Raw genomic sequence first — 27,455 nt, forward strand, 5'->3', positions numbered from 1 at the left:
GCTTAAATGCTACGCAAAACATAAATCTCAGACGCGAATTGCGGTGACAAAAGAACGTAGAACGGGGCGCTACAGTGCATGTCCCGTACAATAGTTTTAAATTTCCCGAGGTGGCTGTGGTTATTATTTATTTTAATATTTTTTTCATATTATTATTTATTATTATTATGTTCATGTTTGATATTGACGTAATATTTCCACACCTTAGTTCATGCAGTATTGCAGTATAATGTGATCTAAGGTTCACACATACATGGACATTAATTGTATTTGTCTGTCGTCTATGACCATGATCCACGACAGACCTTCAAGATTTCAAGTCTGCAAGTTGTCTCTGGCGCAAAACCGGAATCAGCGATTTGGTGCCAAAAATCATTATGACCAAAAATTATTGCTAAGACCATAAATTATGCTTTGTGATTAAAACCTATGGTTCGTTTTAGTCAAAATTATTCCAAACAACCCAATCGTTTAAAATTTATCAAGATAATCAGAATTTGATATTTCGTACCTGTCGATTAAGTTGGCAAACCCTTTCCGACACTTTTACATTGTACCGCTTGTTCATCTCTTTCGCGCTCACTCTATTATAGCCTCATCTTATCTCTCTTTTATTTGGGCCTCGTGACTCGATTGTCGTTTATTTTTGTTGTCTCGTTTTCTTTTAAATTTTAATCACTGATTACCGCCACCACCGGTGTAAATGTTTGATACTGTGATAGCAGCAGTAGAATAGAATGAGAACTAACGAAATAAGTCCGGTCTTTCAGGTCTTTGATTGTTATTTGTTAGGCTTGTGTTACAGTATAGTTATGAATTACATCATTATTTGCCTAAATTAACATTCAAATTTGTAATTTTTCATCTTTGTTAGTTATTATAATATTCTCCATAAAAACGCTTAACAAATTTTGGCCATTACATCTTCGCCTTTAATGGTTTTGACCTGTTAATACTTGCAAATTAAGATAATTGGTTAAACGTTTTCTTACGTTTATCTTTATTTTGGACGAACATGTGGATTTCGGTATTTAAACGCATGCTTTTCTTCTGACTTTCTTGTCGGTGTTATATTTCTCAGCTGTGATTGTAATAACCGCATGAAACTAAATTGGACTTTTCATTACAAAAATTTTATTTTCATTTAGTGCTGGTGTGAAATTTAAACTTCAATCATGAGCCCAAGTAATAGTAAGTGTACTTACCTTTAACGTGAAAACATTACTATACAAGTTTTGTATTTAAAACCAATATTGTGAAATGTATAATAAAATAAATTTTTTCATTAAATGTTGCTTATTTATTTTACTTTTTTTATTATTTTACCATGTAAAGGTAAATTGTCAACAAGTTGTGAGTCAACATCATACATTCAAAATAAAAATGGAAAAAGGACATTTTTAACATCAAATAATTATGTAACTGATGACATTTATTGTAAGTAATATATTATTATTAACTAAGTAAACATTTATTTATGTTATGCATTTATAGGTACATTTAATATATTATTGATAACAATTTAAAAAATAAACACTGTCTATTTTCTAATTGAATAATATATTTTAATACCTTCAAGTCGCATCAATAATTTATGCTTTAAAATTTATCTAAGTATAGATAATAAACTAAATATTACATTATTACTTCACATTAAAATGTAAATTTTTAGATATTGATTAAATATTTTATTGCATATTTGTCTTTGAATTATTAAATAATATTACTTAAATTAGTATAAATATAACAATCTTAATTGTCTGTGTTTTTGTATATATCTTTCTTATAAATAATTTACGTTTTCTAATGATTAATAATTAAGTATTTGCTAATATTTTAGATAAAAAAAAAAAACCTATTAAACATTCTCAAGTAGATATAAATAGTGCAGTCCTATCATCAACCAATGGTTATATGACAAGAAACAAATTAAATAAACAACTAACTAGTAAGTTAATTAATTGTAATAAAAATATATATCAACCTAATACAATTCTTATTACTATTCATATTAACAATATAACTTTTCACTAATATTTGTTTTATTTATATAGATAGCAATGAATTAATAGAAACAACTGCCAAAGAACATAAAGGTTCCAGAACTGACAATATTGGTAGTAAACGAAAGAAAGGTATTAAAATATTGATGTATATATATATTATTATTACAGTGGTTGTTATTTATAGTGTTTACTGGTTAAAAGAATTAGCCTCTTATAGTGATTAAAAATTACATGAACGTAATAAACAGCCATTACCAGCGCATTTTTTTTTTCCGCTTATTATGTTCAGTTTATCAGTTATAGTGATTCGAAATAGTCGTTTTAAAAATTGAAATTATACAGAAAATACGATTATGAACAATAATTATTAGTTTACAAACCTAATCTAATTTAATCTAACTCATGCAATGGGTGATGATACATGTTTATGTTTGAAACCATTATGTTTTCATAAACACCGATATGTTAATCGTAGTTTGTTTTTGTCTGTTCAGTGTATTGTAATTATAGTTAGTAAAAGAAGTGTGCTTTTCAATTAGAGAAAAAAAATGTATCCTAGCCGAATTTAAGCTTCCCTAGAATAAGAACCAAAGGTTAGCAGTACAAAAATTGACCATTCCAATAAACATTAAATAAGTTACTGAAATCTCATAATGAAATAAATGAGAGCACCAAATCAGAAGATAGAAAACGTAAAAATGGAAGCAGAATTAAGGCAACTGATGAAGCTTTTTTGTTGAGGTTTAAGTAAGCTAACGTTATGAATACTTCCCTTAAGTTACAGCATATTAATGACAAAAGACAAAAAAAATAAATATTTTTACGCTATTTTCTATCTGAATTTTGAGTCACCCATTATAATGATTTCTGGTCTTGGTAATCTGAATACTCCCATAAGAATTTGATCACAATAAGCAGCAACCATTGTATTATTATTTAGCTCTGTTTAAACCAGGGCTCATGAATTTATACCCTAGAAATGCCTAAATAAGTATGCTTTTATACAATAAAAACTAGTAAAATATGTTTTAAAAATTCAGAAATATGCAGATTAATAAAAGAAAAAATTGCAAGTAATTTTTGAAATAAAAAAATTTTCGTTCATATTTGTAAGTTATATTTTATTTGTTTAAATGTAATTGCAAAAATATTCATTATTAAGATCTTTAAATAGATATCCAGCCAGTCTAGTATCAAGAGGATACGATCATTTCATATAATATGTTTCTCACTAATTGCTTAATGTGGGCTACTTATATATTCATACTCGCTTTATGCCATCTATATGAATTATTTTTAATAATTTTATGTTGCAAAAATGTCGCATGTATTTTGTATAGTACAACAATATAAATTATTGCATTTTCTTCAAATTTTGGTAAAAATACTCTGAATATGTAAAATAAAACTTCACATACTCAACCATGGTGCCTTAAAATGGATTTCTATGTCCCCTAGCATTATGTGCGACTTAGCAAGATTAATATGCAAATGCATAAACTCACAAGCCCTGGTTATAACTAACTAAAATATTTACTACATTATTACGAAGAAGTATTAATCATAGTATTTTTAGCTTGTAGAAATAGAAAACCTTCAAGACAAATCTCTAAAAAGAAACTCCAACTTGGTTATGGTATGTATAAATGTATTTAATTTTTCATTTACATTCTATCATTGATAAGTGTATAAAATTGGTGTGAAATTACTTAAAAAATAAAATCGATTAACATTTACCTTTAAAATATTTAACAAATAAACATTTGAGGTCATTCAACATTTGAATTATATTAGATATAATGATGGTACCTGGTAGTAAGTTATGAATTAGTAAAATACTTTCATAAATTCAATTAAAAATTAAGGTATTGTTAAAAAATAACTATAAAAGAATATACCAAAATCTTACTTTTAAGTTTGATAATTTATTTTAATTAGTACATTATATTTTTTTATTTATACCTAGTAATATTTTTAGTATTTCTAAGTCAACATAGTATGTAAAAAAAAAAAATTCTGAGGGTAATATATCACTCATACTATCCCCCTATTATGCTAATGTTTCACCTTAACATTTAAGTAGAACACGTAAAATTGGAATTGCTGAATGAATTTTGTTATGACTTCCATTAGAGTAAAAAATGGATAACATCAACAGTTATAAAATTCTCTTATATTTTAAAACTAATGCTTATAAATACAATTTTTTTATGATAATGTATTTTCGATTTATTTTAAAAGATATGATCTTATGTGAAGCTTAATATTAGATTTTTTTATCCGAATGCAAGAATTTGATTTATTCAAATATAAAAATATGAAAATCTTACAATCTAATATCAACTTGCTACATGCAATATTAAAAGCATTATTAAACTAAATAACTTGTTGATTTTTATCAAAATATATCTAATTTGTTAAATTAATAGTTAATTAAGGATAAGAAAAACAGGTCTAGTATAAGTTTTTACTAATAGTTATGATTATTCTCAAAGGTTAATAAAATAGCCTATCGAAGATAAAAGTTTTGGGCGTCATATTATAATTTATCTTATACTTTAAAAATTCATTGTTATCTGTTATTTGAAATATGAGTGAATAGTGAATTCCTACCAGATACAGTAAACAATTTCTTATTAGTTTTATCTAATAACAGTCTATTAAATGATTTTTAATTTCATTTGAGTTAGCTATTGTACAGTTATAATGATGTTAAAATATAAATTCATGTATTTTCTTATTATTTTTTATACATTATGTTTAATTAATTAATGTCAAATACTTTTGTATGTATAGATTTATTTCATTATATTAAACATTTTTTCATGTATCGTAAATAACCTGGACTTTCACAAAGATTATATTAGTGAAGTCTAGTAATTTTTATCATATTTTAATTAAAAATGAAAATATTGAAAATTATTCATTTTTTATTAGCATGCATATAAATAATTATATTTAATTAATATATTTATTTTTTGTATTATAGTTTTTAGTAATGATATTTCTTGTTTATATCCTGGAAAACAACTAAATACCGAGTACAAGAAAAATACTCCTTCATTATTTGAATCAGATTCTGATACAGGAATTGATGATTTTCAGTTAAATGATGTTATAAAAAGTAAATAACTAATTATTTTATTTATTTTTATGTTAATTAATTTATTTATTTATTTTTATTATATTTCAGATGAAGTTGAAGAAATATCCCCTTATATTTCTAATTCTGATAATTTATGTTCTACATTTAACAAAAGTAATATAAAATGAGTTTTAAATGTTTTCATTTTTTTATTTAATAATTATTATGTTTTAGATACGGAAATGAGAACTTATTTTAACAAAAAATCATATTGTTTTAACAATAAGTCTAATATTAAATGTAAGTTTTTACAATTCTATTTGAGTTATTCGAAAAGTATTTTTAATACTAAGTTTTTATTTATAACTTCTTTACATAATAAACATTTCTAGGGGTGATGGACATACAAACTTCAATACATATTGAATAGAGAATAATTTTGAAATATATTTTCGTTATTTCGTACTTTTTATGTTTTAGCTTTGAATGCATTTGAGGAAAGTAATCGAGAATCGTCAAGATTAGATAAAATGGTTTATGATTCTAAAGTGTGTAAAAGCATTTCTCATAATGACAGTACAACCAATAAATCATTGAAAGACACAGGTATTTTTATGTTCAATATTCTATTAAAATTTAATTATAAATGTAGTTTTACAATAATATTATTAATTTATTACGATGAAATAAAAGCTATTGATTAAACCTAGGTTATTAATCTAGTTAAATATAATAACATAAATTCATGTAAGTCAACAGACTTATCATTTTCTTAAGCAGCAAGCCTCAAAAATTTTTAAATATTAATATTTTTTTTAAAACTAATTCATTACTTTTGCTTAAAATTTAAAATAATTAATAACCAAACATATTATTTTTACCTGTATAGGTCAATCAGCAAATGAATATGTGCATACAATCACCGAGGATGATGAAATTATTGTTGTTACTGAATCATTTATAAGGCAATTAAATAATGAAGATCAAACAATAAAAACAGAATCTCAAGGTAGTAAATTATTATGGTTTTTTGGTTTTTAATTAATTAATTAAATTCTATTTTACAATCAGAATATATTAAGTTTTGATGTCCTGTCAAATCTCAAAATACAATAGTAAAGTAAACTATATGTTCTCATAAATTGTTTGTATTGCCATGTTAGATATTTATTAACAGCTGTTAGCTTGTTTTTATTTCAGCCTGTACTTATACTTTTTAATATTGTAAATTATTGTATAAATAAATGAATAAATTGAATAAATCTAATATTTCTTACACAATTTGGTTTTAGAAGTGTACCAAATACATAGACTTATACTAATATTTTAACCCTAAATGAAAATAAATAATATTGTCTCACTATCTTTATAATTAGAAATTTGGTACTATTATCTCTTAAATTAACTAGTAGTATAATGAAATAAATAAATTCTATTCTGAAAGGTCTTATATTGATTTTTGATTTCCATTTATTGAAATGGATTCCTTCATCATCTGGTTTTTCTCTATGTTATTCGTTAGTATATTGTACATTATTGTATTTACTCATTGTGATTAAAGTATAGACTGTAAATTTTTCCAATAAACATAAAATAATGAAATGTATAATATACATAAATTATTTTAAATTTGTTTTCATTTCTACTTGTAATAAAAGTAAATTAAAAAAAAAATATCAACAAATAACATAGATCAAACCTAGTTCTGATTATAACACTAATTTTAGCAATAATTACCTTGCCTTAAAAATATAAAATAAAAATGTTATTATAAATATAAATATTTATAAATCTAATGTTTCTTATGTAGAGTCACATAAAGAAAATGAAGTGGTATCTAAAGTACTCTCCACAGATTATGAATGTAAGTATTTTACTTTTGTATAATATTATTTAATTTATTTCATAACCATAAATTATAAGTATATGGTACAATATTTTATTTTTCAGTAAACAAAAATAATGTGTGCACTTTTGATACTAATATTGACAATATATGTAATATAAACTATAATTCATCAATTTGTTCTGATTTTTTACCAAAACAAGATATGGATAATATTAATAAATCAGACAATTATACACCATCACCATTTAAAACCACTAGTAAGTTTTGGTTTTTAATCATGAAAACTAATTATGTTTAATTAAAAATTTAACTATGTTTTGTTACTTATACTATATCTTAAAATAATGTACCTGCTTGTGTTGACTTTTTTTTCTACGTGTAACAAAACAAATCTTAGTACTCTATTTTTATTACAGTTAATTTTTTATTTTATTAGATTAATTTTGAATTTATAGAGGAAAATATAAAATATTTGTGTAAAGACATATTTTCCATATTTAATTTAAAATTAGTTATAAATTATAATATACGAATTTGAAAAAAATGTGTTACTCATCCATATATTATAATAATTTGTTATAAAATAAAAAATATGAAGAAAAAAGTTTTTCTTAACCTGTCACTGGTATCGGTATGTTTTATATTATAATAGGTATCTTGTTAGTGATACACTGACATAATCATTTTTTTGATGTTGTGAAATGTTGTGAACCAACTTAAAATAGTAAAACAAAGGTTAAAATATTTATCTAGTTATATCCTATAAATATATGATTACTAATAACAGTTTTCATTCTTCAAGTTTTCCATGCAAAAAATTATTAATAAATAATTTTTGATAGGAAAAAAATATATATATTCATCACTTTTGGATACAAAAATACAAATCTGCATCAGTATCATCAGAATCACTTAATGTGTAATCATCCTCAGCTTCACTTAACCATGTGAACATTTGTTCACAATTTTTTTCAAATTGTTGTGTATAAAAGTTATATGAAAACAATAATGACATTTATTGTGCTAGCAGTACACTAACATAATCGTGGTATTTCGAAATTCAACGAATCATAATAACCACAAATTGATATTTTTGTACTTGCTTTTTGGTTATTTTAGTATAATATTATTTGGATAAAAGATATATAAAGTTTCAAAACCATCTATTTTTATTGAAGCAAGTTGTTCCTAATATAAGCTTAATGTTAGCGAAATGTTAACACCAATACCGATGACTGGTTAGTTTCATAATTTATATTTTACATAATAAATTTTATAATTTCTGTTATTGCAAAATACTATGTGCTACAGGTTCAGTGAATATTGTTGTATATGTACTAAGTATATGACTAAGTTTCAAAATAAAATAACAAGAGTAATATGTGGTGTTAGCTTGTGAGTTGTTGCTTCGAGCTTGGTGATGCCATATCTGAAAAAATCCTGCCAATCTAAAAACCAGCTTCTCTAGGCTGCTGTAGTGCTTTACTTTACTATATTTATGATTAGGCATACATGATTTTTGGTTGGTCAACCTCCCACATATAATTCGTATTTTAACAGGATACACCTGCCGGATGTCATATTATGTAGATATCTTTTTATTGTTGTATACATTTATACCCACTATATTATATATATTTATATAAATGTGTGTACGTATAACCATAGCTCACTATACTGTAGTAAAAATCTAGTACATAGTTTTGTTTTATTATTAATGAATAAAATAGACAACTGAAGCGGGCACAGCCTCTTTTTTTTTTTGTTGTAGAAAGTATATTATATGTCTTAATTAATATTTCTCATTTAGATATTGTTGAAAATAGCTTAATGAGTATTTTTGATGAACCTGAAGAGAACATACTAGTTGATAGTTATACTAATTTAAATGATAACTTAATTAATTATTTGGATTCTAACTCTCCAACTAGTATTTCAGAAAAAATAACTGAACTAAATAGTTCTCAGACTTTCGAGTTAGATAATAGTAATTCAGGTTAGTAATTATTTTATGCATTTAAATAAATACAAAATTTGTTTAAAAAAAAAAATTATCATTTACAAAACTAAAAATACAATTTATTTTTAGATCAATCTATAGAAAATCACCCAATGTCTGAAAATAATGTGTTGAAAGAAGAAAATATCCCTTGCCATATTCCTCTAAATCAGATTGAATCTAATTCAATCAATGATCAGTATTTTCATTCAGTAATTAAAGACAAAGTAAAAATAAATTCTAACTCTTTTAATAGTAAAATAAATCATAGTTGTTTACTCAAAGATGACAATTTAAATCCTAAAAAAGATGGTTGTTCAAAAATAATTAAAAGTAAGACCTATAATAATATGTATAACATTATTCTATTTTTAAATTGATAATGAACAGATACTACACAAATTTGTATAACTATTACGATGGTCTCAATAAATTTCTTTTTAGGTTGTTTAATTTTTTTGTTCCAGATCTTGATTCAAAATGCTATTGTAAAAATTTTTCTAGTTTCAACTATAATGATAATAAGATATTAACTTCAAAAATTAAACATTTTGCATTTAATAATAATGCTAAAAAAATACGTCAAAAAATATTGCATCAAAAACATTTAGAAGCCAATATTTTAAGGACACTTATTACCAAAGAGCATAAAAATATTATTCAATCAAAAGAATATACAGCAATTTTTGATTCAATTTCAATTAATAAAAAAAATGAAAAATGTATTAATTTAAAAATAAAAGATCACATCAAACCTAATATTTTAAATATGCTTAAAGATGTTTATGTGGGTGTTGAATACCTTACTGAATATTGTGATTATACTAATGGTAATAATCTTAATAGTTATATTTTAATATTGTTAATCATTTACTATAGTATTATTGTCTTCAGATAATAAATTGCTAGCAAAAAATAACAAAAATGTCAAATTTAATATTCAGTCTTCTAAAGTTAAACCAATAGATAATATACATATATTAAAAAGTAAGGCAAACAGTTATTAAAAATTATTAATATATTAATTGTTCTTTTATACATAACTTATTTATATTTTAGACAATAGTGCTTCAACATCGAATAATATAATGAAAAATAAACCTTTTTATGAAAAATCTGACAATTATAATAAGAAAAATATAAGTAAGTTATTATTTTAAAAACAGCTAAGTATACTGTATTCAGGAATGTTTAAAAAAAAAATGTAAGATAACTGACTTGTGCAAAAAAGTGATCATTGATCCACTACAGAACATTTTAATGGTTAGCTAATTGTGAATAACAAACAGTTTTTGCCTGACATTCTTCAACCAAAATTGGTCACTTACCAAGATCATTCTTTTCCTGAATAAAGTATATATTTTTAACACAAAATAATCTGTATTTAACTGTATTTATTTTTAGTTGATAATGCTTCTACTTCAAATAATACAAAAACAAAATATCCGATTTTTCTTAACCCATGTGATGAAAATGATATCAACTCTAATAAAAATAAAATAAGTAAGTAATTATTTTTAGAATATCATATTTAATATCACATTTCTTAAATTAAAAGTTCATCATATATATTTATATATATAAATTAAATGTACAACAGGTTTGTGTGCAATGCACTCTAACATTACGCAACCAATTTTTATTTTTATTTTGCTCATTTGTATGATTTAGTCTAACTTAAAATATAGGATAGTTCATATCTTAATTAAAGATAATTTACCTTTGTATAATATATAAATTAAGCATATAACAGGTTTGCGTTATATGATGTTGCATGCTCAAATGTAGGGAAATCATTGAATTTATTTGTGTTGGTAAAAGATAGGTTAACCCAATGATTCCCAATGTGGGCACTATCGCTCCCTTGTGGGCATTTTTTATTTTGAAGGGAGTGTTTTTATGAGATGGGCGCTCATCTATCATTTAAATTTTTTTTGTTTATAACTGATTGTAATGAAATGTATGACTGCGTAGAATAAAATACCTAATGTAATCCACAGAATTATGTAGGTATAATATTTATAGACACTTAAATAATATTATATATTTATATTTATTAATTTTAATTTAACGTATTATAACAGTCACAACCTGGTTAGCTAGTTGGATATAAATTATAAATAATTAATAAGAAAATATAACAGTATGACAAATATTTTTATTTAATTTTCATGATATAGATTTATTCTTAGATTGAAATTTATTTTGAATAATTTCATTGGTTCATAGATTTCAAATATGTTTTCCTGTATTTTTATAACAAAATAGCTATATTTCATGTTATTTAGTATTTAATTTAAATTACTCTAAAAATTATACTTATTTTAATAGCTGTTAATGTTTTTATAATATAAAATAATATAACAATAAATAATCTAGACAATTTTAAACCATATGATAAAAGTTATGTTTATTTTAAATGAAAAACAAAACTGTAATCAATATTTCAAATAAATTATTGTGCATAATTATGTTAATATTTAATTTTTAGTTGATGATGCAAATATATCAAATAGTACTACAAAAAATAAACCAATTAATTTTGAAAATGATGATAACTTAAATAAAAACAAAATTGGTAAGTTATTTCTTTCTAAATAGCATTGTTTATATTTTTACATAAGAAATTGTATATAACAATACTTTTCAGTTAATGATACTACATCAAATAATACTACAAAAAATAAATCAATCAATTCTAAAGATTATGATGACAATCAGGTCAACTTAAATAAAAATAAAATAAGTAAGTTATTCCTTTAAAATTAGCTATGTACACATTTGTATATAAATAAAAAAAATATTGTGTTTAATTGTTTTTATTTTTTTAGTTGATGATGCTTCTACGTTAAATACTACTACAACAACAAAATTAGTCAACTTAATACCTTGTGACGAAAATTATGTTTATTTTAATAAAAACAAAATAAGTAAGTTATCTCTTTGTAAACAAATGATATTTAATTTATTTTTACACCAAAAAATTATTGTATATAATTAATTTTTAGATGATGATGCTAATATATCAAATAGTACAACAAATAATAAACCAATTGATTTTGAAAACAGTATAAACTTAGATAAAAACAAAATCAGTAAGTTATTCCTTTCAAAATACACATTTTTATTGTGTTTACATTAAAAAAAAAGATGATGATTGCATATTATTTTATTTTTTAGTTGATAATATTTCTATGTCAAATAGTACAACAAATAGTAAACCAGTTAATCATAAACCTTGTGAACAAAATTATATCCATCATAATAAAAACAAAATAAGTGAGTTAATGTCAACTTTAATAAAAATTATATAAATAAATTATTATTTCTTTTCAAAATAGTTCTGTAAAATTTATGTATGTATAAAATAATCATTGTACATAACTTTTTTTATTTTTTAGCTGATAATGTCTCTTTGCTAAATAATTCAAAAAATAATATGTCATTTAATCATGAATCTTTTAATGAAAATTATGTCAATTTTAATAAAAACAAAATAAGTAAGTCTCATTTAGAATAATAATATATTCATCGATAACTTAAGTATTAACATTGTAACTGCGTTTGTTTTTAAGTTTTTAAAATATGAATGTATAAAGTACAAAAAATACAAAAACTTTTATGTATTAAATTATTTTTTATTTACACAATGTCATCATAAGAGTTACAAAAATTTAGATTTATTTTATGCAATTGCCCTTTTATACTTTAAACTTGTCATATTGTTCCAAGATAAGTTAATAACAATAATAAATTATATATATTTATTATTTATACTTCCATAATAATTAAATATCAATAATACAATAAATATATAAATTTGATAAACATTAATTTAACTTCCTATATTGCTAATAGTAAAATAAATATAACAGTTAATAAATATATTGTTTGATATAGTACACTATAATATAGGTTGACAAACTTTCTTCACTCAGAGTTGTTTTTGTACAGAATGAATTATCATTAAAGTTTAACGTAACATATCCATTATCAGTGACTTACTATTCATCTTTGAACTAACAGCAAAATACAATTACATACTTTCCCCCTTTTTCATTTATTACTTTTATGTGATTTTTTTGTTCAAAAATGATTGTGTATTGTAACATGTTAGTGGTATGTTAATTAGAAATAATTTTTTATTATAATGTTTTTAATATATAAAAATAATTTTAATAATCTGAAACTATTTTTTGTAGGTAAATCATCCAATTTAACTAATAAAATACAAAATGATATGCAAATAAATTATAAATTTAACTATTATTCATTTTTCAGATTATGCAACAAATAACAAAAAAAATTATTTTGATTTAGACAGTCTTTGTAATTCTCATATAGTAGATGCTAAAATTGATTCTAAAAATAAAATTGAAGTTGAAGATAATTTTAACTATAATACTGCTGGTATGTTTAATTAATAAAATTATCATATATTTTTATTTTTTATATGTATATAATATTTTTAAAGATTTTTTTTTTTTTAATTAGATATAAAATATGATTTAAAAACTGAAAATTTTCCTGGCCTTGAAATAAACCCATTTGACATCTGTCATTTAAGTGATAACACTGATAAAATAAATGAAAACAATGATTCTAAAAAAGGTAATTCATAATTTTAAATACTTAATGGATTTTATTCAATTTTATTTTATTTTTCAGAGTTTATAATGGCTGAAGTAAAAAGTAATAATATTCAATCAGAAAATGTTTTATCATCAGCCAATACAAATATCAACCATGAATTATCTCAAACAAAAATAACTAATATTTCAAAAGATGAAAATAAACCAGGTTTTTATTACTAATTATACAAATAAATTTGACTTAAAAAAATTTTTAAAAATAATTTAATATTAACAAATTGCTTATCTAAATATTTTTAGCAAAATTTCAAGTCTATATTTTTTATTTTTAAATTTCTCCAAAATAACAAAAATATTTTTTTTTTAAATTAATGTTACATAAATATTATGATTCTTTCACTGTTAATTATTGGTTTTTTAAATTAATTACAATTTGCTGAAAATATTATTCTTCATTCCTTTCACTTTTGAATATCAACTAGATTCTATTTTCTACCAAAAACCCCCTACAGTTTTTAAGCAAATCGAGCTTTTTTTTTTTTTTTTTTTTTTAATATTGACAAAAAAATGAAATGTTTGTGTTTTATAAATTATTAAAATAATTTGCTCTATTCTATTATTTGTCTACTTGTATATATATAACAGTTATATATATATTATAACTTAAACTATATACATTTCTTATTTGTTTATTATTTATTATTTTAAATAAGTAAGATATTAATTGAATAAATAAATATTTAATCATTTATCATGTATTCAATTTTAAAACACACACAATTATTTATAAATGCATTTAAATACATAATTTAATTTTTAATATACTTAAATGTAAGAAATATATAACAAATAAATATATATATTATTTATTTTAGTTCCTGCATTAATTGTAAATGAAAAAGAAACAAATAAACAAACAATATTTGAACCACCTCAATACAAAAACCTTTTTGATTTAAGTGATACCATTGGTTTTAAAGTAGATCAAATTTGTAAGTGATGTATAATTTTAATTATTTTTTTTACTAAATGGTTTATTTTAAATATATGTACTATACTGTTGAAAACCTAGAAAAAATATATAACTGTTTTCAGTATAAGAAGTGTACAACTTTGAACAATATGTATACTTATCAATTCTCTTTAATCATTTATATTTAATTTCATTTAACTGTCTGAGTTTAATAAGTAATTTTATATACATTTGTTCCATAACAGTTAAATAATTATTTTATTATATTTATTTATTTTTTTTAGGTCCAATGTTACAAGATATACCTAAAAATGATGTGCTCATTAATAATTTATTTGACCTATCTACTGATGATATTGCTTTCTCATTAAATAATAACAGTCTCAATGATGATGATGATGATGATGATGATGATAGATTACTGATTGGTAAGTAGTTAAATGAAACTTATTTCCTGCTATTGTGTTTAAATTAAGTGATTACATATTTAAAAAAATATCTGTATTTTGTATTAATTAATCAAATAAAGGTTAGGTTAATATATAATAATAATATCAATTAATGCCAAAGAATTAATTAAAAATTAATTTTTAACTGAATATTAAATCAAGCATTAATTGTAATAGTAAAGTATAAAATTTGCCTTTCCTGCAATTTTTAAAAATAATTAAATATTTAATATTTTTAAATTAGTCCTTTGCTTTAATGTAACAAAAATAATGGCATGCATTAATAGCAAATAATATCCATTTAATCTATGCTCTTAGATAAAACTATAACAATTTAAGTAATAAAATATGATATGTAGTAATTTAATTATCTATACCAGGGGTCGGCAATTAAATGCTATGGAGATCCAGAAAATCAAAAAAAAAAAAAAAAATTTCGAGGGCCAGTAAAAACTAAAAACTCAGATATTAGTATTAACTAATATTATAATTATTCAATGTTTATGTTATCGCAACTATTATTATAAATTTATAAATAGCAATAAACGATAAACACAATCGTAATCCCTAAATACATCATAAAATAGATAAAATATGTATTATTATATGTGGAAAACAGCATTATTAAAAAAAAATATTTTTTGTGATCCAATTATTTTTCTTTCACGGGCCGGATTTGGCCCGCGGGCCGCCTATTGCCGACCACTGATCTATACTATCCTTATATATATAAAAGAACAACCTTTTTTTTATCTTCCCGTTTTATGACGACATTATTTAATATTTTCCCAATTTTTTTACACTGAGTTATACCAAATACTCCTACTAATGATTATTATATTTTTGTTTTATTTATAATTCAACTATTGTTACTATTTAGCACTTGATAAAAATATAAAATTAAGTAAAATTTTGAGAAAGCACAAACTACACATGGGCAAAGCCAGGTAATTCAACTAGCACTATATGCTAACCGAGAAAATTACTGAACCGATTTGGCTGAAATTTTTTACTGCTATACCTGATAGTCTGTTGAAAGTTTTAGTATCACTTTTGTTAAGTAATAAAAAAATAAAATAAAATAAGAAAAATGGGAATTTTTACACATATCCAATATTATTATTAAAATTATTGTTTTATAACCATGATTACCATTAACACACTTATGTTATAAGAGTTGTTATAATTATACAGAATAAAATTTTAAAAATATCCGAATTAATTTAAAAATATTATCTATTCATACCATACATTCACACTGTTTTATAGTAAGATTTAATTAACTCAAACATTTCACAGAGTTGTTCCAAATACTCTCCTGAATGTCACCACATCACTCGATTTTTAATTTTTAATTTGCCTGGAGGGGTTGTATTGTATTTAAATGTTCCAATTTTCTGACGACAATATTACAAATTATTACAATTTGTTTTCAAAATTGTATACCAAATTCTTAATACCGCTAGAAACATTTCAATATCTTTTAATTAACCATTTTATATTTACTTGCCAATCACATTATTAAACTATAAAATTTGAATAAAAAATTCTATATATTTATATATCATCGTCCAAAGGCAAAATAAACAACCTATCACGGACTAAGCCATGATGAATCGGCTAGTATTTAATAAATTACTATTGGAATTTCTGCCTTAAATCATTAACTTAAAAAATATCTTAGAAATGATTATTGTATATTACTTAAAATTAATTAATTTTTTTTTTTACTTTTCAAGCTATCACTTGCCAACTTATTCTATGTATAATTTTACACTATTTTTAAATGATCAAATGTTTATGCTTGTATTTTTGTTTAGTTTTAATATATTAAATATATAATTGTATATTTTTAGAAGACGTTGATGACAACGTTAATCAAATTTCGACTTCTATCCTTAAATTAGCTAATAGCTCAAACAATGAAAAAACAATAAACTGTTCAACTGATAAATCTTCAACTGAGAGTATGAGTAATTAATTGTTTATCGTATATTTAGTATCATTAATCTTTTAACATTGTAATAACTACTGATTTGTAAATATTTTAACCATTATAGATTTTACAGCGGAAATGGAACTTTGTGAAAACAAATTAATGAATCCAATAAAGAAACAATTTTCTGAAATAAATAGCTTCAAAAATGAAAAAAGTATGCTTTTGTATTTAAATGTAATTATGTCAGTAAATATAAGATAATTTTTTTTAAAAAACTAGTTAATTGTATTATTTCAGTTTGTTCACATTCGTAATACATTATGAACTTAAAAAAAATTTTAATTGTAACTTATTAAATTATTTTTTAAATTTCACTACTACTTAAATGATAAATATTAATATAAAACTAATACATATTTTTTATTTACATACAACATAATATTATCTTATTTTATTTTTATATTTCAGTGTTAAACATTATTTTACCGGAAGAAAAATGTAATCTATCTAATAATAATTGTGAAAATGCTTGTTTATTAAAAGAAGAAAATAATTCTTTAGATAATTGCATGTCTATTGAAATGTGCAATGAATTTTATAAAATTAAATCATTAAATAAAAACATTATTAATAAAAATGAATCTTTACCAAAGAATATCAAAGATATATTGAAAGAAATGTACGTTGATGAATTATTTATATCCAATTGTCAACATATGATAGATTTTTATAGTAAGTATTTTTTTGTTTTTAACAACAACCTTTTTTGTCTATAGTTTTTGAGCTATTCTTTAACCAAACATCTAAAACAATTAGTTTTACATAAGAACTAGTCTTTCTTTCTACTCATTTTTTTTTTTGTATTGTATTTTTTACTGTTAAAAAATTATCAAAAATTGTGAGAAGGTTAATTAATTTTCAAAATTCAAAATCATGTCAATCAAAGTGTTTTTATTATGTGACATTGTCTTCGGTTATATTCTTTTCTAAATTATTTTTAAATATCTAAAATAACCTCAAAACTTTTAAATTACTAATAAAAAATATTTAAAATACATTAAAAGTTCATTAGCTAACTAGCCTTAGAATTTATTATTGATTATCAAAAAAAATATGTGATGATTATAATCTTTTTCTTTTTATAATAAAATTAATTTCAAATTACATTTTTTAGATGATGGTGATCAATTAAAAAATGATTTACTTTTTCATAGTGATGAATATCAAAACATACAATCTGAGAAATTAGTCAGTGACGTTATAAATGAAAATGGTAAATAATATTTTAATTATATAATTTTTAATTTTAAAAATTGCTTATCTATCTAAATAATAGCCATTTTTTGTAAGTTTTATTACAATTTAATAAAATTAAAATTTGTTTCTTGCATGTATATGCCATAAAGGTACCAAAAAGTAAAAAATATCATTTTTTTGTTATTTAATTAACTATACGAGATGTGACAATAAAATAACGAGACTTTCTAAATATAACCTAAACTATTAACGATATCTATAAAACAATTATTGAAATATGATTAGGAAACACTTATCTAAAAGTACTATAGACACTGATGAAATCTGTTGATTTTGTTATACATTAGTATCCTTGTTATTAGTGCAAGTTCGACTATATTGCCGAAAATGTTAGATATATGAATTGAACAACGTGTTAACATTAAATTTCTTGTTAAATTAAAAAAAACTGCCACGGAATCATTTTGTATGTTATGTGAAGTTATTATGGTGAAGAATGTTTGTCAAGAGCTCACATTTTTTTATGGCACAAACGGTTTTGCAGTAGAAGAGAGGACGTCGAAGACGATGATTGTTCTAAACGTCCTACCACATCTTCAACAAACGAAAATGTTGAAAAAATCGACAAAATTATTCAGCAAGATTGTCGATGAAGTGTTAGAGCTGTAGCAGAGATTGTAATTATTGATAGAGAAAGTGTTCGTAAAATTTTAGTTGAAAATTTAAATATGAATAAGTGTGTGCTAAAATGGTATCTAAAAATTTGACAATTGATCAAAAATTTAGTCGCAAAGACATTTGTTCTGACACATTAAAAATCATCAAAGATGATCCATCTTTTATAAATAATATTATTACGTGTGACGAAACATGGATATTTACATATGATCCTGAAACTATAAGGCAATCCATGCATTGGAAGACACCAACTTCCCCAAGAATGAAGAAAGCACGAATGAACTAGTCGAAATTCAAAACAATGGTCATTGTTTTCTTTGATATTGAGGGAATAATTTTTATTGAATGGGTTCCTAGTGGGCAAACTGTCAACCAATATTATTATAAAGAGGTATTGATTATATTAAGAGAACGTGTTAGAAAAAAGCAACCAGATCTATGGAAGAATGGCTGGGTTCTTCACCAAGACAATGCTTCAGCTCACAGTGCATTTTCAATTCAATGTTTTTTAACTGAAAAAAATATTTCTATACTCCAACGTCCCCCGTACTCGCCAGGCCTTGCTCCTTGTGACTTCTTCTTATTCTCAAAAATTAAAAGTTTATTAAAAGGAACCCATTTTCAAACAGTTGATGACGTAAAAATGAAAATGGCAGAACTTCTAAAAGGGCTGACTGAAAGCGATTGACAACATTGTTTTCAAGAATGGCAGCAACGTATGCAACAGTGTGTTGATGCTGAGGGAAGGTACTTTGAAGGTGACAATCATTAAATTATAAGATTTTAAAAATAAATCATTTTTATTAAAAAAGTTGTTATTTTATTGTCACACCTCATACATATATATTTTAAATAATCCTATATACTTGTTAAGGGAACATTTATATATTATAATATTTGAGCTGTATTATAACAAATATGATTTATATTCCTATATTTAAATACAAATTGTTATACATTTTTTTCTTTAGTTGAAAAAAATAAAAATTCTAATTTTAACCAATCAATTCCAACCAATGTTCCTATATGTTGGAAAACAGAATTAAATGATGGAAACCAAGAAACTAATAAACTTAATAACCCAACTATTATTGAGAATTCTGTTTTTGTGCAAAAATTAAATGGTAAGTATTTTAGGCACTTAAAAAACTTAAATAATAATTATCAATTTTTTTTAGGTGTAAAAAACATAAATCCAGAATTAAAGCAATCAAATTCAACCAAAGAAGAAACAATATCAAAATCAGAAATTAATAACTATAACCAACAAAAAAAACACTCTATTCCTGCCATTAAAACACAAAAAAGTAATTCTTTACAGATACCTAAAAGTAATTTTAAAAATAAAATACATTCTATAATTAATTAAAATTAAATTAAAATGGAAAGTTGAGATTTACCTAAAAATAATATTGAGTTACAGTATTATTCTTTATAAATTAATTACCCAGTCTGTTCAAATATCTTATGATATATTGTTAATTTTATTTTAATAATCATTAGTATAATTTATATTGATTACCTATATGTATTAATTATAAAATCTGAGACCTCTTTTTTTATGCATCTTAACATGTTAACCACTATATGACCGCTAGCGATCATTGAGTAGGTGTTTGGTATACGCCAAACATATTTTTCAAAGTTTTACAAATTTTTATACACTAAATATTTGAAAAAAATAATGTATTATAAGTACTTATATCAAAAAAATTTTAATAATTCCTGCTATGCCACAGTCCTTATTTTGGGGCATTATTGTAGCTCCACCATAGAAAAGTTAATAATATAAAACTTAATTCATTTATGGTCGCCGGCAGTCATGTGGCGTGGTAGTAATGATGAACAATGGGCGCCAGCAGTCACAAATGTATAAAATTTGAGAATTTCAGATGACCGCCTGTGATCATATGGCGATTAACGTGTTTATGTGTGTAACTGTTCTTTTAAATGTTCATCTGAGATAATTTGTTTTTGTTTATTCTGGTAGTTTCTTTTAAATTTTCATCACAATTGATGCCTTTTTTCACTTTTTAAATAATTTAAACATGTCTCTTTGTGAAAAATAATACTCCGATAAAAACAGCCTAGATTTGAGTTCTTTATTAAATATTTAAAACTGTGAATAAATAACTCATCTAACATTAATATTCATGGTATGGTAGTATATCAAAATTGTAACTAAATAAAATTCTCTATATATTTTCAGTTCTTTTTATAGGTAATTCACATTTAATTTTATTTAATGACATTAATTAGGTTATAAAAGTGTAAATAGATCAGTTTTAATATATTGTACATATTTATCAATCAAATAAAAATATTTATATATAATTAACGGTTTTTCAATTTTGAGATTACTGGTAGATATATGACATCACTGCTGGTTTTAATACTTTTCAATTAAATATTTGCAACATTAATCATGTAATCATTCATATTATTGAGAGTACATCTATTTTAGAATTTTAAGACTATTATTATATAATATGTAGAAAAATATTTACATAATGTGTTTAATATTAAATTTTTAAGTAAAGTTCTATTTTAATAATTATGTAATATTTTATTACTAGAAAATAATTAATAATTAATAATGATTTATTTAATTTTTATAGATGTTAAAAGTAATATGAAAATCAGGATTCACTTGAGAGAATTCATATTATCAAATAAACCACTTAATGATATTTTAGAATCCAAAGAATTCAGAAATTTAAGATTTTTTGGTGAAGAAGAAATTGCAAGGTAATTTTAAACAATATATTTTATTCAATATTATATAATATGTATCATATCAATGTATATTTTTTTAAATTTTAGTTCAATTGGTGTTTTTCTTTTTGAACAATTAATTGGTCCACCAATAATAAATGGATTGTCTGTCTATAGAGAAAATTATGATAAATTAAAAAATGAAGAGAAAAATAAAATATTGGCATCTACAAATTTAAATATATTTTGTCCACAAATAATGAAACTAACCTCAATCACTCTAGCATTGGTAAAAATGTTGAGAAGTGATACATTAATTGAAGTTATTTTAAATGTTATTCGAAAAAATGTGTTTAAGAGGCAAATGAATATTGATCATAAAATTGTACGTAAAACAGTTTATTTACTCCATACTTATTTGTATTATTAGTGGGTAATTTTTCATTATTTCGATTACCACCTGATGCAGCAATAACTAGAGTTTTTCTACTGATCTAAAGGGTTTAAGTCAAAATAAAATTGTAAGGCTTAAAATTGCATGATCATTAGTAAAAAAAAAATAGGCATTAAAGGATCGGGTACAGAACATTTTCTAGTGCCTTGAATTCAGAATTTATACTTTTTTATATACTTTGAAAATAATCTAGCTCATTGGCAAGTTTATGTTTAAATAACTAGGTAGGTACCTAAATATACGAAAAATGTCTTAAAACAAGTAAATCATTATAATAGATAATATGTTGAATTTGAATTTCATGATAAATCATTGCATACAAAAATTAATTCTGGATAGAGACCTATCAGCCCATTTTCATATTATCATAAAAATAAATTACTATTAATTATAGTACTTTATTTTACAATTAGTAATATGGAATAAATTATGTATATAATAATGTATGAAAAAGTTTCAAACCCCCACCAGAAATATTTTAAAATTTTAACAAAATAACTAAAATTATAAATTTTTACAAAATTTAAACTTCAAATGGTTTCTAAATAAATGCTAACATATTTTGTATTTTTCAATGACTATAATAAAAAACTTGTGATGAACCTTATAAAACATTTGAAAAAATTTAGATGTCCAAATATATCTTATAAAGAGTCAGTATATTTTATAAATGTTATCATGTTTAGAAAATTTTAATATAAACATTTGGTTAAAATTTAAAGTTCCATAGTTATAGTGTTTGAATTATATCAAAAAACTAACCTCAAAATTAAGAATCAAAACATTTTTATATAAAATATAAAATTGTATACAGATAAAAAAGATTATATTAAAAAATCAATTTACTTCATTTAGAATATAGAATAATTATGGAAAAATATTTTATGCTAATACTGTGAATGTATGGAAAAAAATTTTACAAAACTAATGAGACATTTCTTTCACAAATGAACATCTTTTTTATTATTATTTTTTTACTGTGGTAGTTGAAATTATGGAAACATACCAATTTTTAACAGTATTTTATTGTTACAATAAAATAATTATTATAATCTTGTTGATTGTATAAGTTATTTATATATTTATATAATGTATTCATTTTCACTTTTCAGGATGATCAATTAATAAAACAAACAGTATACTTTATTGACATTTGTGTTAGGTTAAGAATGCTGAAAACTCTTCAAATATTTATTTTTGATTCAATGGTTTTTTTGCCTAACAAATATTGTTGTGTTATATTTATATCTTTGTTGTTATGGAAAAATTGCTTACCAAGAAGTACAAATAATGAAGAAGGTAATTAAATAGTTCAAAATTGTAATTAAAAAAATATCAAAACTTAAAATTATTTATATTAATAATTGATTTTAAAATTCTCATAACTTGTTTTAGAATAAAAGTATAAAAAAAAGAATTTATTAAGTGTCTTAAATTAGTATTCTTACTTATAAATGTTTTGATAGTTCTAATATTAATGATAACAAGGAAATGAATTATTTTTTTTTTAAAACATAAAATTGCTAAATTATGATTTAGAAAGACTGAATCAACACATCATATAGGTACATCATTATCTTAATCTTAATTAATTGCTACATTGTATTTTTTGTGTAACATTAAATAAACAATACTTTAATTTATAAAGAGATTTATAGGGTTTCTTGAATAAGTAAATCATCATTAGTTACCATTTTTTTTATTGCTGTATATCAAAAATATGATGATAATATGTTGTCTTACATAAAACACTTATATGACCATAAAAATTCTAGATTTTGGACAGTTGCTTATGTAAAACCAAAGTGTTTTATTAACAAATTATTTAAATAAATGATTAACCACATCTTTATTACTGTTTTGAACTATCCTTTGTCTTTGTAAAAAACAGTTGTTTAGCTTGTACATGTTAATACTTGAATTTTTTTTCAATTTCATTAGTTTTTCTTTAATCTTAATGTTATGCAGAAAAAAAATATCTCTTTTAAATGTTAAATTTGATTAATTAAGACTTTAAGAAATTACTTGCAGTCTTAAAACTTAGCTGAGAAATAAATAATATTACACGCATAAAAAAAATCAATTTGCTAAATTTTAACAAAATTAATAAACATCGCAATTTGATGTATAGCCCTATTATAACTTAAGAAAAAATTAAACAATTTTTTGTCTTAAATTTTTCAAAATACATACATATATTTAATTTTATTTAAATAAAATTTTAAATTGTTTAATTATAATGTATTTTGTTTTTAGACCCAGTTATTATAACTGCTTTATCCTACATAATTGCAAAAAAGAAATTTTATTCGGAGGAAACTGTCGGTTGTGATATTTTCCAAAGAGAATTAATCAACTTGCTTTCTTGTCATTTCAACTACACATTTACCACAGATTTGCCAACAAATTTAATTCAACATAAACACAAACCTGGTAAATTTATAAACAAATAATACTTAAATATGTATGCTATGAATAATAAATTGAGAATTACATATTTTATAGATTTTTCCGTTTCCGTAGTCATGTTTTTAAAATGTTGTGATCCTAAAGATTTAGTAGAATTCATGGTCAACTGTCTATTTCCTATAATTGATAATTATCTGAATACTCAACAAGATGAAATGTATGCCATAAAAATAATGGAATGTATAAGTAAGTAGTGATACATAATTAATTATACCAGGTAATTTATACAGTATTTGAATTTTAGACATGACAATGAAGCCATTTAAGATAACATGTAATGTTACTGTAGCCACTTATCTAAAGAAATGTAAAGATCCAATAAATGGTGTTAAAAAAAATGGAAAAGAACATATTTATAACACTGTCTATAATAGTTACAAAATATTACAAAAAAAATTTATTGAATATCTGAATAACAGCCAACCTCGTAAGTACAATACTATTTACTATTATATCATTGAAAATTGCCAAAATTTAGTTAAATAGATAATATTTTAAAACCTTCAAATTTATAGGTTCTCAATACTTTGAAGAGTTGCTGATGTCAATAATTTTGGTGTTAGGATCTGTAGATTATCTTACCAGCTGTTTGAGTTTAATGCAATGGAAACCAAAATTTGAATTATCTGCAATTTTATCCAAAAAAATTAGTTTATTTAAATCAATTTTAGGTCATAATATTGTATGGGATAAACTGTGTGCCATAGATGACATTAAGACATTGAAGTGTTTGGTAAACAGCTGCTTGTTAAATAAAGATGTATATGATACAATTATACAACTTCACAATCTTCATTAGCAATTCAAATAACCTGATGACTTCAAATATGTTGAGAAGACTAAATAACTGATAATATCTGTGATATTTTATATTATAATTTTTTGAATTTTTATGGTATATAACACCATTTATATAATTATTCTAATTTTTAATTGACTATGTAAAAATATATTGCTCTAGCAATTCATTAAAATGTTTGACAATGATTAGCATATATAATCATTTATTATTATTATTATATTAAAGTTGTGTTACTGATGTTAAATTATAAGTATTTTTAAGCCTTAATGTCTGAAAATTTTCTTCTCTTACACTATTATTTATGACTATATTTCTTTATGTGTGTCTACAATAAATAAAAACTAAAGAAGTTTACATTAATTTCATTAGATGTATTTATCTGAGTGTTATAATTTATAACAACTGAATTGTTATTTATTATAATTATTTTTTTATGTCCAATATTAAATTCTTGATTAATAACTATTTGTTAATTTGAAAATTAATGATGCCGACAAAACTAATTTTTTAGTAAGTTGTAAATATTATACTATACGTTGAGAATATTAATAAAATCAATAACATTTGGTGATAATTTCAAATATCTTTAGGTATTTCTATTTGAATCACTACAAAATAAGGATATTATTTTTTTTATAAAACTAGTTGTGTGTAAAAATATCCATTTTCCCATAATATAAGCTTTTTTTTTTGTTTTGTTTTTCTTATTATATTTTAAAGTGTGTGAATTTTAATTTTAACCACCTGAATGAACTGGAATGACTTTCTTACCAAAAGATATTGGACCTAAAAAACCAATACAGTTATATCAATGTTCAAAAAAATCTATTTTATTTTCTAACCTGATTAGTGTATTAATTGTTAAATTTAATGCAGCGTATTTTATGTTAATTACAATGATTCAATTATTACAATTTTTAACAAAATAGACCTATTTATTTTGACACAATCAATTGTCAAATCATCACACTGTGTACTTGTAATCTAGTTTAGTCTTATGATCTAGAAAATCAGTAATTCAGTGTATAAAAATTAGTCGCTTCCTAACCCCTATACCTACTAGCTCTAGTTATCAAACACTAAGACCTAATGTGTCATATCAATGGATTGATAGAAATTGTCTATTAAGGCGTTCTTCACATACTGTATGAAGGTAACTGTTCTTTTTCTTGTAGATTTGATGAGAAAAAAGGGAGTCTTTGTGGTTAGGTAGCAGCCTGAGTAAATCAGAGTTCAATTGAATAATACAAAATAACTTGATTCCATCCAACGTATATGACTACGAATATATTAAAATTTACAAATTGTGAATATATTTAAAACAAATTTGTCAGAAATCAGATAATCTGACTGCTATCTTAGTTAAGTATATACTTATCAGGTAGATGGGTCATATACTCATATGGTTATAAATTTATAATCTAACACTAGCCCCAAGTTATTGCTATTCATTTTAAGAAATAATAAATGATTTTGAAAGGGAGGGATAAGATAAAAGTTTATGAGTGTATTATTCTTAGTTACTATTAAGGAATGAAAAAAGAACTCATTTTTCTGGGGAACAATAACTCACAATCACTGAGTTTTATTTTATCATTATCAAAATGATAGATAATATTTTTGTTCTTATATGCTTTACAAGCCATTTGTTTACTTTTTTTCAACATTTTTCATCAGTCTATTTTCTGAGCACTCCAATTTCTTCTAATAATTTCTTGACCAATTTGTCTGATCTTTTTCATCTCCAAAGATGGCATTACTTCGCTCAATATACTACCATTAGTCAGATTTACATCTATCCTTGTACTTTTAACGAATTAGGCCATATCTCTTTTGTTCAACTGGTAAAGATAGAACCATTTTTTATTTTTTCCATTTGTTCTCTGTATTGTTGAATATGGGTCCATACATTTATCTCTCAAATAGAAATAATCTTTCCTTATTAGGTTAAATAGTCATTGCATTAAATTAACATTAAAATATACTAACAAAATGTTAACATACAAATACAAGAGCTATAATTTAATCAATAGCTCCTGTATTTATTCTTTACCATGAGATAAATGTTACAAATTATATATTTTATTGGGGTTTAAATGCATACTTGAAAATTGTTTAATGAATAGTAATTGGAGGTATTTAATAAAAGGACTAAAATACTAGTTGAATGATGATAAAAATAAAACAA

General features: G+C 22.7%; 1 protein-coding gene across 1 annotated transcript; it reads left to right on the forward strand.

Moving 5' to 3' along the window:
• Positions 1 to 228: 228 nt before the first annotated feature.
• Positions 229 to 25,372, forward strand: LOC112597029 (protein PFF0380w-like). Its single transcript, XM_025342937.1, has 42 exons — positions 229 to 1,191; positions 1,336 to 1,437; positions 1,841 to 1,948; positions 2,055 to 2,135; positions 3,583 to 3,642; positions 4,996 to 5,130; positions 5,200 to 5,265; positions 5,326 to 5,391; positions 5,572 to 5,697; positions 5,981 to 6,100; positions 6,902 to 6,955; positions 7,042 to 7,197; positions 8,751 to 8,936; positions 9,030 to 9,272; positions 9,407 to 9,442; positions 9,719 to 9,726; positions 10,049 to 10,082; positions 10,344 to 10,442; positions 11,431 to 11,517; positions 11,590 to 11,685; positions 11,771 to 11,869; positions 11,948 to 12,034; positions 12,120 to 12,218; positions 12,341 to 12,439; positions 13,221 to 13,349; positions 13,434 to 13,550; positions 13,608 to 13,739; positions 14,407 to 14,523; positions 14,789 to 14,932; positions 16,810 to 16,926; positions 17,014 to 17,106; positions 17,361 to 17,624; positions 18,067 to 18,165; positions 19,799 to 19,951; positions 20,006 to 20,158; positions 21,446 to 21,575; positions 21,651 to 21,927; positions 23,109 to 23,295; positions 24,253 to 24,429; positions 24,502 to 24,651; positions 24,710 to 24,892; positions 24,981 to 25,372. Exons 1-42 carry the CDS (start codon positions 1,176 to 1,178, stop codon positions 25,262 to 25,264), a joined length of 5,169 nt encoding a protein of 1,722 aa, XP_025198722.1. The 5' UTR covers positions 229 to 1,175; the 3' UTR covers positions 25,265 to 25,372.
• Positions 25,373 to 27,455: the final 2,083 nt, after the last annotated feature.

The sequence above is a fragment of the Melanaphis sacchari genome, unplaced genomic scaffold (assembly GCF_002803265.2).
Source record: "Melanaphis sacchari strain LSU unplaced genomic scaffold, SCAv2.0 Contig36_pilon_pilon, whole genome shotgun sequence".
NCBI lineage: Eukaryota > Metazoa > Arthropoda > Insecta > Hemiptera > Aphididae > Melanaphis > Melanaphis sacchari.